This window comes from Heptranchias perlo, chromosome 13, assembly GCF_035084215.1.
Source record: "Heptranchias perlo isolate sHepPer1 chromosome 13, sHepPer1.hap1, whole genome shotgun sequence".
Lineage (NCBI taxonomy): Eukaryota > Metazoa > Chordata > Chondrichthyes > Hexanchiformes > Hexanchidae > Heptranchias > Heptranchias perlo.
The window spans coordinates 31,770,836-31,785,291 of NC_090337.1; the positions used below are offsets into that span (position 1 = coordinate 31,770,836).

General features: G+C 45.4%; 2 protein-coding genes across 3 annotated transcripts in view; both read left to right on the forward strand.

The window, feature by feature from the left end:
- Positions 1-1,976, forward strand: part of mfsd8l1 (major facilitator superfamily domain containing 8-like 1) — a 68,364-nt gene extending 66,388 nt beyond the window's left edge. For both annotated transcript variants that reach the window (XM_067995289.1, XM_067995290.1), the window contains exon 13: positions 1,440-1,976. The gene's annotated coding sequence lies outside the window, so the exon portion shown is untranslated. The remainder of the gene's footprint in view (positions 1-1,439) is intronic.
- A 9,770-nt stretch (positions 1,977-11,746) lies between these two features.
- LOC137331053 (transmembrane epididymal protein 1A-like) lies at positions 11,747-13,066 on the forward strand. Its single transcript, XM_067994647.1, has one exon. The coding sequence runs from the start codon at positions 11,982-11,984 to the stop codon at positions 12,903-12,905; it is 924 nt and encodes a 307-aa protein (XP_067850748.1). The 5' UTR covers positions 11,747-11,981; the 3' UTR covers positions 12,906-13,066.
- The last annotated feature ends 1,390 nt before the right edge of the window (positions 13,067-14,456 follow it).

Below are 14,456 nucleotides of genomic sequence, written 5' to 3' on the forward strand. Positions count from 1 at the left end.
GATTGAGAGACTGGCTAGCTGTCAGGTGGGAAGGCCTGTGCTTGAAGGCTGCAGCCAGGGAGCGCAGCGGAGAGGAGTGGAGAGAAGGGAGGGAGATTGTGGGGCTGGTACCCATCATTTGGTGGTTGGGGGGGTTTGCGGGGCTGAAGTGGAGATCGCGTGGATGGGGGGTGCTGAAGTGGAGATCGCTTGGGGGGAGGTGTGGCTGATGTGGAGAAAGGCTGCTAAAATCTGAAGCCGCATCATTAACATATTTATATTACTGACCCCCTCTCGAGCACAGGTTACTCGCCTGCCCCAGTTAAAACTGGAAGTGGATTGGGGTGGGGTTTCAGTTTTTGAAACTTTAACCACCTGCCTATCGTGCGTCGTGGAGGGAGGTTTTTTATTCATTCGTAAGATGTGGGTGTCGCTGGCAAGGCCAGCATTTATTGCTCATCCCTAATTGCCCTTCAGGGTTAGAACTGCACCCCCACCGTGTCTGTGAAAGAATGGAGAGTTGTACAGTGTCTCTGGGTCTGAAGTGAGTTGGGTGATTGGATATGGGCGAGTGACTGTGGAGGTAATTTTTGGGAAAGTGATGGTCTGATTGGTCTATTAAAAATCCAAATGTTGCTTTGTTTTTCTTTAAAATTAAAAATCTATTCATTCTGAGGAATGATAGTCTGGTTAATTTTAAATACTATCATTTTTAATGTAAGAATTCAATTTTCCAGGGAATCATGCCCTGTGACTTCCTTAGAAATATATCTATTTTGTGCCTTCAACATTTGGCTTTCCTTTTTTTGTACTTTTTAAAGTCCCCCCCCCAATATGACTGAAGGAATAAGGGCTTAAGTTACAAAGCTCGTGAAACTATGGCAGTGACTTTCACTTGCTGGCTGTCCCATTATGATCAACTTTATTATATAATGCATGGTACATTAAGTAATATAACACCTGTCATTATGAAACTATTTATTCTCTGACTCCCATTGATCAATGTTGCAGAAGACTCTCTTGTACATACAGGTTTCTTCCAGTCACTCGAATAAAATATCAAGGGGAAAAATCAATTTCTAACTACCCTAAAACTGGTGACCTTCAAGTTGCTACCCTGATAGTCCTCAGACAGCCAGCAGCAGCACAATACCTCTACTGCCCCACAAAAAATGTGTGTTCTTCAGTACTTGAATTTACATTATACAGAATACTGGAGATTGAGGTAAATGCAGTAATAGTATCTTGAGATTCAGATATCATAAACCATTCAAGCTTTGTCTCAGTTTCATCATCTGAAACACTGATTAAATTACTGCTTTGTAGCTTGCTCTCGAGTCTTGATCATTCTTTGTTGCCCAGCCATGTTCTACTTTCCAGTGCAGTGTTGACTGTTCTTTACAATGAAATTTCTTTTAACTATTGATTTGCACCCAATTGGTCCCTTCTTTTCTTTCCAGATCTCCAGTGTTGCTGTTGTGAATCTTCAAGCACCATCTAAAGAGTACAGTTGTTACCATATTTAATGTGAACACTTTTGTTCAGTCTACTGTTTTTCTGTATATTTTGGCAACTGTAAAAATTAAATTACATTCCGTTTGCTGTAATAAAGTGATCCCAGGTAAACAATAGAAAGACAATAGAAAATGTGAACAAATGAATGCAATTTTGCCAGTTTGTTTCAGGTCCTATATAAAATATTGCACATCCTAAAAATTATATTTTAAATTACAGACCATGTCTTTGTGTACACTTGCTAAAAAATCACTGGTAAATGAACTGAGTTTTTAAAGAGAAAAGCACATTTTCTGCATTGTGTCAGACATAAATATATGCATCAATAATTAATGTTATAAAACTAAAGAAAACATTATTGTGATGAATGTTGTCACAATGTGAAATTATATACTTTTCATAATTTATTTAATGAAGTATGTTTTGTATTGAAGCCTAGCATGGCTGTGTTAAAGCCAGCAATAAATGACAAAGTAATTTCATTCTGTTTACAATTTTTTTTTAAGAAAGCTAACAACTAAATCTACTTAATACCAGCTTTAAACATTGTGAGAAGTATCATAGGCCTCAATTTTTAACGTCCCCCACCATGCGGAAACCAGATGGGCGGGCAGCTAATATGGTGCAGCGGACATACCACTCCTTTCCTGCCCTGATCTGACAGATTCCAATTTTAAATTGCAGGCAGCAAGGACACCCACCCCAAGCTGGTGGGGTCCTCTTTAAATATGCAGATCGGACTCCGATGACTTAAATGTGGCCTGATATGTGATTTAAACCTGAGGCCAGAGTGGGAGAGCAGTGGTGGCTCTTTGCCACCAGGCAAAACCTGCCAAGATACAAATTGAGGGCCAGAAGAGACCCAAAAAGATAAGTTTTTTTTTCTGTTTCCTTGGGCTTCATTTTAGCACCTGCTATCGGGTGCGTTCCTGGCGGGGGGGGGGGCTCTGAAAATCGGGGAATCCTGGAGCGGGTCCGGAGCCCGGCTCCAACCCGCCCACTTACGGGTTCCCCACAGACGCGCCAGCGTGCGCACGCAGCCCCCGCAGGTGGGAATCCCGCAGGCAATTAAAGCCAGCGGGATGCCACTTAAGAGTATTTATGTTGCTAGTTCAGGTCGTTTACAGACCTGATTGAGCTGTTTTATTAGGAGGGGTGGGATTTTGCACTGAACTGAGACTGTTTTCCCATTCTGGGGGAAACACTCCCAGTTCAAACTGAGGTGTTGCAGCCAACAGCCTGTGGCAGCTGCAAAGGTCCATTCGACAGGTTGGGTGGGGGGACCCTTCACCATCGCAGGAGGCCACTCCGTCACATTGGACAAAGTTTGGCCTCCACCACCACCCTCCTAACAAGAAAATTCACCGACCTGGAACCGCAACTCCGGTGTGAGGACACACTTACGTACCTTGCGGACCCCCTCAGACTTGCACCTTCCAGATGGGGGCCGCTGTAGTTGCAGTCATGACCTTCTCGGAGGACGAACAGCATCACCAGCCTCACCGGCCACGCCGTCCGCCCCTGACACGTGGAGCTCCACAACACGGTGCTATGGCACATCCACCTGCACAGCAGGAGGGAGGGCAACTGCAGAGAGAGATGCGTCGCAGAAGGCACTACCCTCGCCACAGGGTCTACAGACCGAGGCTCAGCTTCCTGGACCTCTCTGAGGAGCAGTGCATACGGAGGCTCAGAGTCAGTCGCCAGGTAGTCGCGGACATCTGCAGCCTCCTTAATGACTAGCTGCTCCCGGATGGACCAAGCAGCATCTTCTTACCTGTCGCCGTCAAAGTCACCACTGCCCTCAACTTCTTCGCCTCCAGATCCTTCCAGGGTGCCACCGGGGACATCACCAGGGTCTGCCAGTCGTCTGCACACAAGTGCATAAGGCAGGTTACCGACGGCTTGTTTCACAGGGCCTCGCACTACATCAACTTCGCCATGGATGACCGCAGCCAGATGGAGACGGCGGTTGGATTCCATGCTGTGGCCGGCTTCCCACGGGTGCAGGGTGTAATCGATTGCACCCATATAGCAATACGGGCACCTCCACATAAGCCAGGACTGTTCATCAACAGGAAGGGGTATCACTCCATGAACGCCCAGCTCATCTGTGACCACCGCAAGAGATTCCTACACGTGTGCGCCAGATACCCTGGCAGCTGCCACGATTCCTTCATCCTCGGAGTCCACCGTGCCGCCCCTCTTCCACTCACCCAACACCGGCAACGGCTGGCTCCTCAGCGACAAGGGATATCCCCTGCACACATGGCTTATGACACCTCTGAGGAACCCCACCACCGAGCCACAGCGTCGATATAACGACAGCCACATCAGTACCAGGTCTACAACTGAGCAGGCTATAGGGCTGCTCAAGATGCGCTTCAGGTGCCTTGATCGTTCTGGGGGAGCGCTCCAATACGCGCCACGCAGAGTGGGACGCATTATAGTTGTCTGTTGTGCCCTGCACAACATGGCACAACAGAGAGGGGTGCTGCTGGAGGAGGCCCCATCCACATCCGCCACCCATATTGACGACTATGAGGAGGAGGAGGAACGACCCATGGGCAGAACATCGGCTCACCTGGCTGCTCGTCAGGCCAGGGAGGCACTGATATGTCAACGGTTCTCCTAACATCAGACTGTCTGAAGAGTCCAGACCTCATCACCTGGACAGAGGAGCAGCCATACCAGCCGCCTCCCCTGCCCCCTGCACGGAACAGTGGTGCAATTACGCCTGCACCCACTGTAGTATGATCCAATGGGTGGGACCAGATGTTCATCTTCATGGTGAGCCCCACGAAAGGGACCTATTGCACAAGCCAGTCAAGAACTGACAAGACGTGGCAGTAGTGGTGATAACAATGGGGTTTATTGTGGATGTGCACTAAACAAATATAAATAAAAACATGACAGATAGTCATACACCCTCATGCATTCCCTTTGTGCTCACAACACCTTCGCCTTACGCTTCTGGGAACCCTATGTGGTGCTACCCCTGTGGCTGCAGCAGAGGTAGTGGCAGGTTGCTCTTGTTCATGCCCTGACCGATTAGATGCTTTGGGCCGACGCCCTCTGGGTTTCGGTGCCCGTGAGGGTCCCTCCAAAGACTGCTCCTCCTGCACCTGTGCAGGGGCAGACTCGGCCACCTGGAGAGGAGGCAGCATTGCGGGTACTGGTTGAGAGGGGGGCAACGGGTGAGACGTGGGGGCACTTTGAGTGGTGTCCCACTTCCATGTCCCCTTTCACCATCATCCCTCTCGTGGCCCAGGCCCACATCACTCCTTCCACCCTGCTGGATGGCAGTTTGGAGGACCTGTGTGAGGCCTTGGAAGGCCATTTGTAAAGTATCTGTCAGCCTGTTTAAGGCGGCAGAATGTTGCTCACCCTGAATCCGAACTACCGTTGTCAGGGCCTGGATGGACTCATTGTTGAGCTGTGCGTGACGCTCGACGGAGGCTAGCCTTTCCTCCATCGCAGAGGTTCCCGCACCTACCCGCGACACTATCTCGCAGATACCCTCCTGTACCTGTGCCACCATTCCCCTCATGCAGGAGTTGGACTCCTCCATCACCTGTGCGATTGTGGAGAGTGCACGTGGCACCTGTTCCAGCACCTCAGCAATGTGCTGGTGTCCCTCAATGACTCTCCTTTTCACGGCTGGCCCCCAGGGTTCAGTATCTGGGTCCAGCTGAGCAGAGCCTGGAGAAGAGTGCTCCCACCAACGCGGACTCTCCACGGCTGCCCCTGCCACCAGGGTCTGCTCATGCTCATGTGCGTGGTGACTCACCATGTAGTTGGGCTTGCACATGAGGACGGGGACCCACCGAGGTGTGTGGATCTGCGCTGGCGGATGCATAGCTCTGATGTGACGATGGACCCTCAGAGACCGGCAGGTCCTCTGAGGGATCGCCCTCCACGGTCACGGCGCTCGCAGACGGCCCTGCAAGAGAACAGAAAGCAATATTAGGCATATGGACAGATGTTGAGGTGCGGCAGATGCCAAGTGATGCTAAGATCATTCGCTATCATGAGTGCTGAGTGTCAGCTTTCTGTCACCGGCCGTTTCTGCAGCCCCAGCCTCGCCATCCGCCACGGACAGGCACTCCAGCGTGTGGCTGAGCTCCAACGCCTGCTGCTCCGCATCTGTTAGCACCACCTCGTGTGGTGGGCCCCCTCCGGTCCATGCCCTCTCCCGGGCGTTCTTGCATCTCTTCTCCTGTCAAGGCAAAACACAGAGGTGTGATTGAGTGATGCTTGCATGGTGAGCCGCTGCATGCATTGGTGTGGTCATGACATTGTATGGGGATTGGGGTGTGTGGTAGTGTTTGAATGGGGACAAGGGCGGTGAGTACGTGCAGGCACGGTGAGGATGATAGTTGAGTGGATGGGAGGAGTGATGTGAGAGCTTTGTGGTGGCAGTGCAGAAGGGGTTGTGTGGTGGTGGAGGTGATGTGGAAGACGGAGTGTGGGAGAATGCGTAAGTGTACTCACTTTGCCGGACCTAGTTAGGTCATTAAATCTCTTGCGGCACTGGACCCAGGTCCATGAGATGTTGCCGTTGCTGCTGACCTCTGCTGCCACCTCCAACCGTGCCTTCCTGGTGGTGGAGGGAGGGCACTTCCTCCCATCCGACGGGAATAATGTTTCCCTCCTGCTCCTCACCCCATCCAGCAGCAGCTGGAGTGAGGAGTCCGAAAATCTTGGGGCAGCCTTCCCCCTGGAGTGCTCCATGATATTCTAGTTGTTGTTTGCAGCAGGAGGAGCTTTGGTGGACTGCCCCTTTAAATAGAGCTCCACCAGCTCTCAGACATCACTGCGCATGCACAGCCCGCCGGCGCGCAGCTGAGCAGCGGCAAACCCAGAACCAAAGGTAAGTGGCTTCAATTATCCCATAATTGTGCGAGGAGCACACTGATTTCACCGGGCGCGTTACCCACGCGCCCAATAACCCGCCCCCCCCGCCGCAAACCCGCAGCCCTGCTAACATTGAGCCCAAGTCTGGAGGAGCAGGAGTGCTCCTCCGGGTCCCCACAGGGAACCTTGGACCTCTCTTGCTTCTCCCCTCCCTGAGACTTACTTGACTGCTGGGGGCTGTTACCGTGGGTCCCTTGCTGCGACCTTCTGCCACCTGAATTCTTGCTTCCGCTTGCTGGACAGGTAGTGATTCCTGCCGGGTTTGGGCGGTAGTCTGTTTCTGAATATGGAAATGAGGCCTGGGAGATAAAATCTCACCAGGCCTCCCTTACACACCGATTTGGCCTGAGTTAAAATTGAGGCCATTGTGTTTTAGGTCATTTTGGATGTCCACGTGCAATCTAACTGCTTTGAGTTCAAATTTGAAGTGATAGTTTGAAATGGCTTGAAGGGGAATAGAAGCAGATGTCCCAATTTTCAGTATTTTTGTTTTTTAATGTATGTTGTGACTTTTTTCTAGTTCTATTTTCAGGTTTTTTTGGTCCTTTTTGATTTTTTTTTGACAGAATGTAACTAGTCATGTGACAAGACTGTGTTCAGCTCATCACTGTTTCTGAGCAGTTAATATACTGTCAACTTTCTGGTAATAGATCTCCTGTGTAGTGTAGGTCATCTGAATTCAACACAAATATCCAAAATACTGTGTGATGGGCATAACCTTAAAATTAGAGCTAGGCTGTTCAGGGGTGATGCAGGAAGTACTTCTTCATGCAAAGGGTGGTGAAAATCTGGAACACTCTTTCCCCCATAAAGCTGTTGAGGGTAGGTCCAATTGAAAATTTAAAAACAGAGATTGATAGATTGTTGTTAGGTAATGGTATTAAGGGATATGGAACCAAAGCGGGTAAATGGACTTAATTGAATGGTGAAGCAGGCTCAAGGGGCTGAATGGCCTATTCCTGTTCCTATCTGTCTACGTATTATTTCCAATAGGCTGAGGGTTAATTGTGCAACCTTGAATTGAGCAGATTAGCAGTATAATTAATTCTAAGTACATACCAACTGTTCCAAGAGATTGAAGTAGCAGCAACAATGTAATTTTTAAACAACTTGATGTATTTGGAATTAAATTTGAGGCTGTTTCCCAGCCCCAACTTGGTCTCTAGCAAAAGCACACCAAATTTAGTATGTCTTTAGAGCTGTGATGCATTTGATGTGGAATCCAGTAGAGAAAGCATTCTTGGTACAGGATTCCAGGTGTCCTCTGGATGCAAACTATTAAGCTTCTAGTTGATGATTTTGGTCTGGTATAAGAACACTCAACAAATGATTTGTGAAGCATTAAGAATGCCCAGCAGCATTGCAAGATCAAGGAATAGGAACAACTAAACACAAGTGGGTATTTTTTCGTTGGTCGCAAATAAGCTTACTATTGCACAAATGACACAGTGCCTGTACTTAGCATCAAATGCTCTTTTGTAAGATTCCAGCCAGACACCGAATCCTATCAGCAGGGATGCTGTTCAGCTAGTTTTTATGCTTTACTCACCACTGGATAGCTGTACAGAGGAACACTGGATCTGATTGAAGAATAATTAAGTCACAATAATTATGCTTTTGGGTTTTGCTAATCAATAAATTGCAGGTACTCTCCATTTTCCTAGAGTGTAAAATCCTACATTTAACCAATGATGTTCCTTCTACTATTTAAAGATGTTTATGCTCTTAAAAAAAAAATTAAAATTCTTAGTAATAAATTCACTTTTCTTCATTTCAATCACTAAATCATATCTAATTGGTTAAGGATTTCTAATGCAATGGAATTTCTTAAGGTCAAGATGCTGACTTTTAGTCATTATTAGACTGATGTGCCAGGAATTTCAGCGCCGGGGTGGGGGCAGTGCTCCTGATCAGTTGTCGTAACTTTGCTGGTAGATTGGCGGAAATCTGGTTTGTGCATCTATTCCACCAAAACTATGGCAGCCAATTGAGGAAACTCCCAGCAATGTTGTGACTAGTTTTGTGCCGTACAACTGAAAGATGTACAAGTTCATTATACATATATATTTCATATAATACGGTTTATATTTCTGCCCATTTTACTTTGTTCAAAAACTAAGAATTTAGTTAATATGGTGTTCAGATTGAGGTGAAATCTGCTGTTTTACCAGTTTAAATTCCACATAAACACTTAATGTTGGCAGTCATTTTTTTTGTATCTTAGCTGTCATCTATAGATTATAGCTTCATGACTCAGATTAACGCAACAGTGTTCTCCCTAGCTGAATCATGCTATATACTGTTTTGCAATATTTTAAATACATTTAAGGATGAAAATTATTTTTAAACTGATTTTATTAGGTATGTTCTTTGACTAATTTGAACTTTTTTATTTAACGGTTAAACTTCTGGGCCAATTTTGTGTTCCAGTTCAGAGGTGCAAACAAGAGGAAAAAGAGCAGAAACCTGTGATACCAGGTCTCCACCCCTTTTATGTTGCCCACGGATTTCTATCTTTTCTATTTTTATAACTTATCATTCATTAGTATCATCTGAAAACTTGGACATATAATTCTCTATTCCTTCATTCAAGTCATCGGTACACATGCTGAAAATCTGAGGCCCCAGTACAGATCCCTGGCGAACACCACTTGTCACAAATGAAGTAAACAATATCTCACCTCCCAAACCTGCAACCTCCACTAGCTGGAAGCATAAGAGAAACAGATGTATGGGAACACCACCACTGCCAAGTTTCCCTCCAAATCATACACCATCCTGACTTGGACATATATTGCCATTCCTTTGAGAATCCCTACGTGTTCAGTTTTCAGTAAAATATTAAGATGCCTATGTGGCAAAGAAGCAGAATGCAAAATGGTTAGAAAGGGTTAATTAGTTAGTAACTGAGATTGGTACAGGTGGCCTGGCCTCCTGCTGGGCCATATGTTTGCATAGTCAGCAGGTTTGCATGGTCTTAGCAATGTAGAGTCTTTAATGTGATTCAAGGACTGGTCTGAATGTCTCCATGTTTAGGGCAGATCAATATAGGTAACGAGCTTAGCCAAAGTTGAAAGACATTCCAGGTTGGGAGATAAGGAACAGAAGGGACAGGGAAGAACATTCCAAGTTGGAAAGTGAGGAAGTATCCCCTTTGATGTCGAATGGCAACATGGTCAGCACATGGATTGTCTATGATTGGCCGGAAATAATGTAACCTCGCATGGCAACCTATGCCCGGCTTATGATTGGTGTTGACCCTCGTTAAGTATGTTCCAACCCTATTGATTTGTATAAAAACGTGTGGATTTCTGTATGTTTTTGTTCTTGCTCTGCCAGCATAGAGGGACTCTATCAGGAGTCCAAATCAATGCTGCAGACTAAGAACCCTGCTATTAAAGGTGTGCTGAACTTTAAAATGTATTCGACTTCAGTTTTTACTGAACCAGACTGAGGGGAAAGAATCCAGATCGTCACCTTTATCGTCACTGGTATAAAAACCCAGAACTCCCTACCTAAAAGCTTTGTGGGAGCACAGTCACCACAGACTGCAGTGGTTTAAGAAGGAAGACCACCACCACCACCACCCTGGGGCAACAAATGATGGGCAATAAATACCAGCCTTGCCAATGACACCCATGGCTGAGAGAATTTTTTAAAAATAAAGATTTTATTGCAGTATTTTACTTTATATTAAACCAAGTTAAAAATTAATGCTAACTGTCTGACTGGTAAAATGACTAGTATGTGGAGCCAAGATGGCACTTATATTAGTTTTATTGGGATTTTCAACATGGAAACCAGCTTATGACAATAGTGGAACTATCCATGCTTATAATAATCATTTAAATTACAAAAAAGTAGTTATAAGACAACATTAGTATTATAACAATGTCTTGCTCAAGGATTACTTTCATAAATACTTCAAAACACAGCATCATGGAATATTGGGATGAATGCCTGTGCCTGCAATTTCCCACAATGAGCTTCTGATCTCAACTAGGCTGGTGTAGATGGAGGCCAGGAAATTAATATTTTTCCATTGCAAAGACACTTACCAACACAATGAATAGTTTTGACCTCCAATTGGATAACTATTTTAGTGTTTAGCAAACACAGAAAAAGATTGTCTGGGGAGGGGGAAGTGAGTCAGATCGGCAAGTCTTCAAGGGCCATTGGTATGAATTTTCTAGTGGCTGGCTGTAAAATGACATTTGCTTATAGCAAGTCACTAGCTGATTCTCTTGAATAGAGGCATATGGTAAAAGAGAGAATTATAATGGGGGGGGAGGGGAGGAGAAAAATTATTTTCATTTTGTCTCTCTTGTTTGTTTCTTTGAAATTACATATTTTGTCTGGAGTTTACTACTGATTCAACTTCTAAAACTTATGACATGGCATGGGGGGGGGGGGGTGTCAATAAAGTTGCTGAAAACATAATTAAAACATGCAATCGCAAACTCTGACTAATAGCCCAGTGTGTTGCAAGACAGTAATGCATCTTAGGGTTCAGATGACACTGCTAAATCACTCAAGCTTTGCTCATGTGGTTTCTGACATCATCAGAATCCCTCCATCCACACCCCAGCCAATCTGTTATCCTGTATGTATTGAAGGTGAAGCTGCATTGGGGGATATTTATGATTATCTGACTTAATGATCTTGAACAGTCCTTAGTGTGTACAGATGCAATATTTAATATTATGGGGGAGTGGGGCAAAAGCAATGAGTTCAGCATAAAGGTTTTGACCAAGAACGAACTTGCTTTTCACAACCTCAGGAAATCTCAAAGTACTTTTGAAGTATTAGAATGTAGGAAAATGCAGCAGCCAATTATGCACAGCAAGGCCCCACAAACAGCAAGAGATACATGACTAGATAATTTGTTTCAGTGATGTTGGTTGAAGGATAAATATTGGCCAGGACAACTCTCCCGATGTTCAAATAATGCCATGGGATCTTTTCCATCCACGAGAGTGTAGGCATAGCCTTGGTTTAACAACTCATTCAAAAGACAGCACCCTCCACAGTGCATCCCTCCCTCAGTACTGTACTGAAATGTCAGCCTGGGTTATGTGCTTCAAGCTCCGAATGAGGCTTGAACCTACAACCTTCTGATTCAAAGGCAAGATGCCTACCACTGAGGCAAGACAGTGCTTATTTAAAGATAACAACTTTAGTGGGTTTTTTGGGCTGGAACTTCTTCACACAAACACAAAAAGAATCGAGTTATTGTTTTAAAACTTGGCAAAAGACACTTCATAGGGATTGCAATATTTGACACGTGTAAAACAAAGGGTAAATTATTACTAGTTATTTTATTTATTGCACTAAACTACGTTAAAACTCGCAAATCTTTCACTTTTTTAAAAAAAGTGTTGCTTAATCTCGCTGAAATTCACGTTTTAAAAACTGACCGCTCAAGATAGGAATATCGGAAGCTTGAAAAGGCGTTCCCAGGAAATTGATTTTTAAAAAAAATCTCTGCCGTTCCCAACCAGTTAGGTGGTTTGACAGGTTCACTGCTGAAGGATTTCTTCATTCAGTCAACAAAGCACCTAGGCCATAACATGGGCACCTTTATTGGCCACATATCGCCCGGTTTGGCGTTCTTTTCCTTCGGGATTCTCTATGCCGTCAAATTTTCTCTGATGGTACTTCGAGGCGAGAAGATCCAACTTTTATCTCCTTCTCGCACATCTGGATTTAGGAGCTGTTTCAAGCGGATTCCTATTGAAGGGATAATGAAGATCGTTTACGGTACCTTAGCAGTCATGGCAGAGTTATTTTATCCTCCTGGAGTGTATAAGCTGATTATTTATAACAAAGAGAAACCAGATTACCCATTCACACACCCCAACGAGTGGCAGCATATCACCATGTATTCCTATTTCGCTCTAAGTGGCTGGGTGGACATCATCAGCCAGGCCTGTCTGCCGAGACGCTTATTCCTGTTTGAAAACATTGCCATCACCATCGCGTTTTACATCGAAGCCCTGCTCCTTTATTCCCACATGCACGGAAAAGAACGGGTGGAAAATTCTGTGCACACCTTGCTTCTCCTCACCTGCTTTTTGGTTTGCCTGATCCTCACTGTTGAGCTGTGGAGACCCAATGACCACATTCTCTGGTTCACTAAGACGTGCCTGGTGATGATCCAGGGAACTTGGCTTCTTCACGCCGCCTTCATTCTCTACAAACCATTCACGGGGAAACCCTGGAAGGAAGATGACATGGCGAACCTAATGTTTGTCACCAATTTTTTCTGCTGGCATATTGCACTGAACATAATCTTACTCGTGGCTATCTTTTCACTCACTGGACTCTGGCTCAGTCGGTGTTCCCGCCGTGGAGAAAGCTCAGCTTTACAAGACGCCACAGAGAGGTTCAGCTTCCACCTGGAGTGGGCTGACGGTACAGGTCCCCGATCAGAATATGGGAAGCTACAGCCTGCAGAGGAGGAAATGCAATTGCTCCAAGAATATAACATTTAACTTCCACGGGAGTGAAATTCAACTTCGGCGGGGGCACAAAACGAGCTGTGGTCGGATCGGCCGTCCATTATACATCTGTCCGATCCGCAGCACCCCATGTAAATTACATTTCACTCCCTCCGCCTGTACTTTGAACTACGCCTTCGATAAAAAAAATCTCATAAGGATTAGTCTTTTTGCTGTTTTTTTTTAATGGAGTTTTCTAATTATAGTCATACGTCAGGCAGATAAGAAATCTAGAAGTATTGAAAAGAAAGCAACTAGTATTGTGTCCCTTTCTGCTCTATGTACTGCATTTGAAGAAGTCAGTTGTTATGAATCATTTACAAACTTGTGATTCCTACCTGCTAATGAAAAATTGTATTTGAAAATTTATAAATGTATCTGGTAAACATTATGATGCAATTCAGGCTAAATGTTTATAGCAGGTGGCTAACTTCATTATTCATTAACACTTAATTACTTAGATTATCTCGGTTTAATGTCCCCACCCTTTTATACCACATCTGTGAATGCAGTTTTTTTCCTTCAACAATTTCTCTCCTTCCCTCTTCTCTCCCAAAGATATTGGGATATAAATTCTCCTCGTGTGGATGTGTAAAACAGGTGATAGCGAGTTGGCAGTCGGTTTTACACTTGGCCTGATTTTCTTTTCCATTGAAGTCTATAGAGTGCAAAATGGGCTGTCGATTCGCTAATGTCCATTTTGCACTACCACCCAGGACAAATTTATAGGGCATTGACTCAACAGTCAGCAGTTGCTCTCTTGTACCATACCCAAGTGATAACTGTTCATGTTAGCCTTGTTTGAGCGTTGTTAGGCTATTCAACTGCAGGGGGGAGGGGAATCAGGAACCACCAAATTTTCCCCATCTAACCCAGAGGTGCTGAGGCCAATTGCAGCACTCCTACCACTGCCTAGCTGAGATTAGCTAACTCAAGAAAGATTGAGAATGGAACGTGAGACTTTCCTAATCTGTATGGCTCCCATCTCACTGGAGAAGTTTGCTGGGCCATTGTGAGAGCATGAATGCAATGTTAACCTCGTCACTCCCCAAAGTCATTCTCCAACCTACAAGACACAAGTCAGGAGTGTGATGGAATACTGTGCACTTGCCTGGATGGGTGCAGCTCCAACAACACTTAAGAAGCTTAACACTATCCAGGATAAAGCAGTCAGCTTGATCAGCACCTGATTTACTGGCTTAAACATCCACTCCCTCCACCATCGGTGTACCATAGTTTGTACCATCTACAGGATGCACTTCAACAACCTGCCAAGGCTTCTTTGGCAGTACCTTCCAAACTCTGGCCATCACCACCTAGAAGGACAAGGACAGTAGGTGCGTGTGAGCACCATCACCTCCAAGTTCCCCTCCAAGTCACTCACCTTCCTGACTTGGACATATATCACTGTTCCTTCATTTATTGCTGGGTCAAAATCCTGGAATTCCCTTCCAAACAATATTGTGGGAGCACCTTCTCCACACAGAGTGCAACGTTCAAGAAGAAGGCCCACCACTATCTTCTCAAGGGCAATTAAGGATGGTC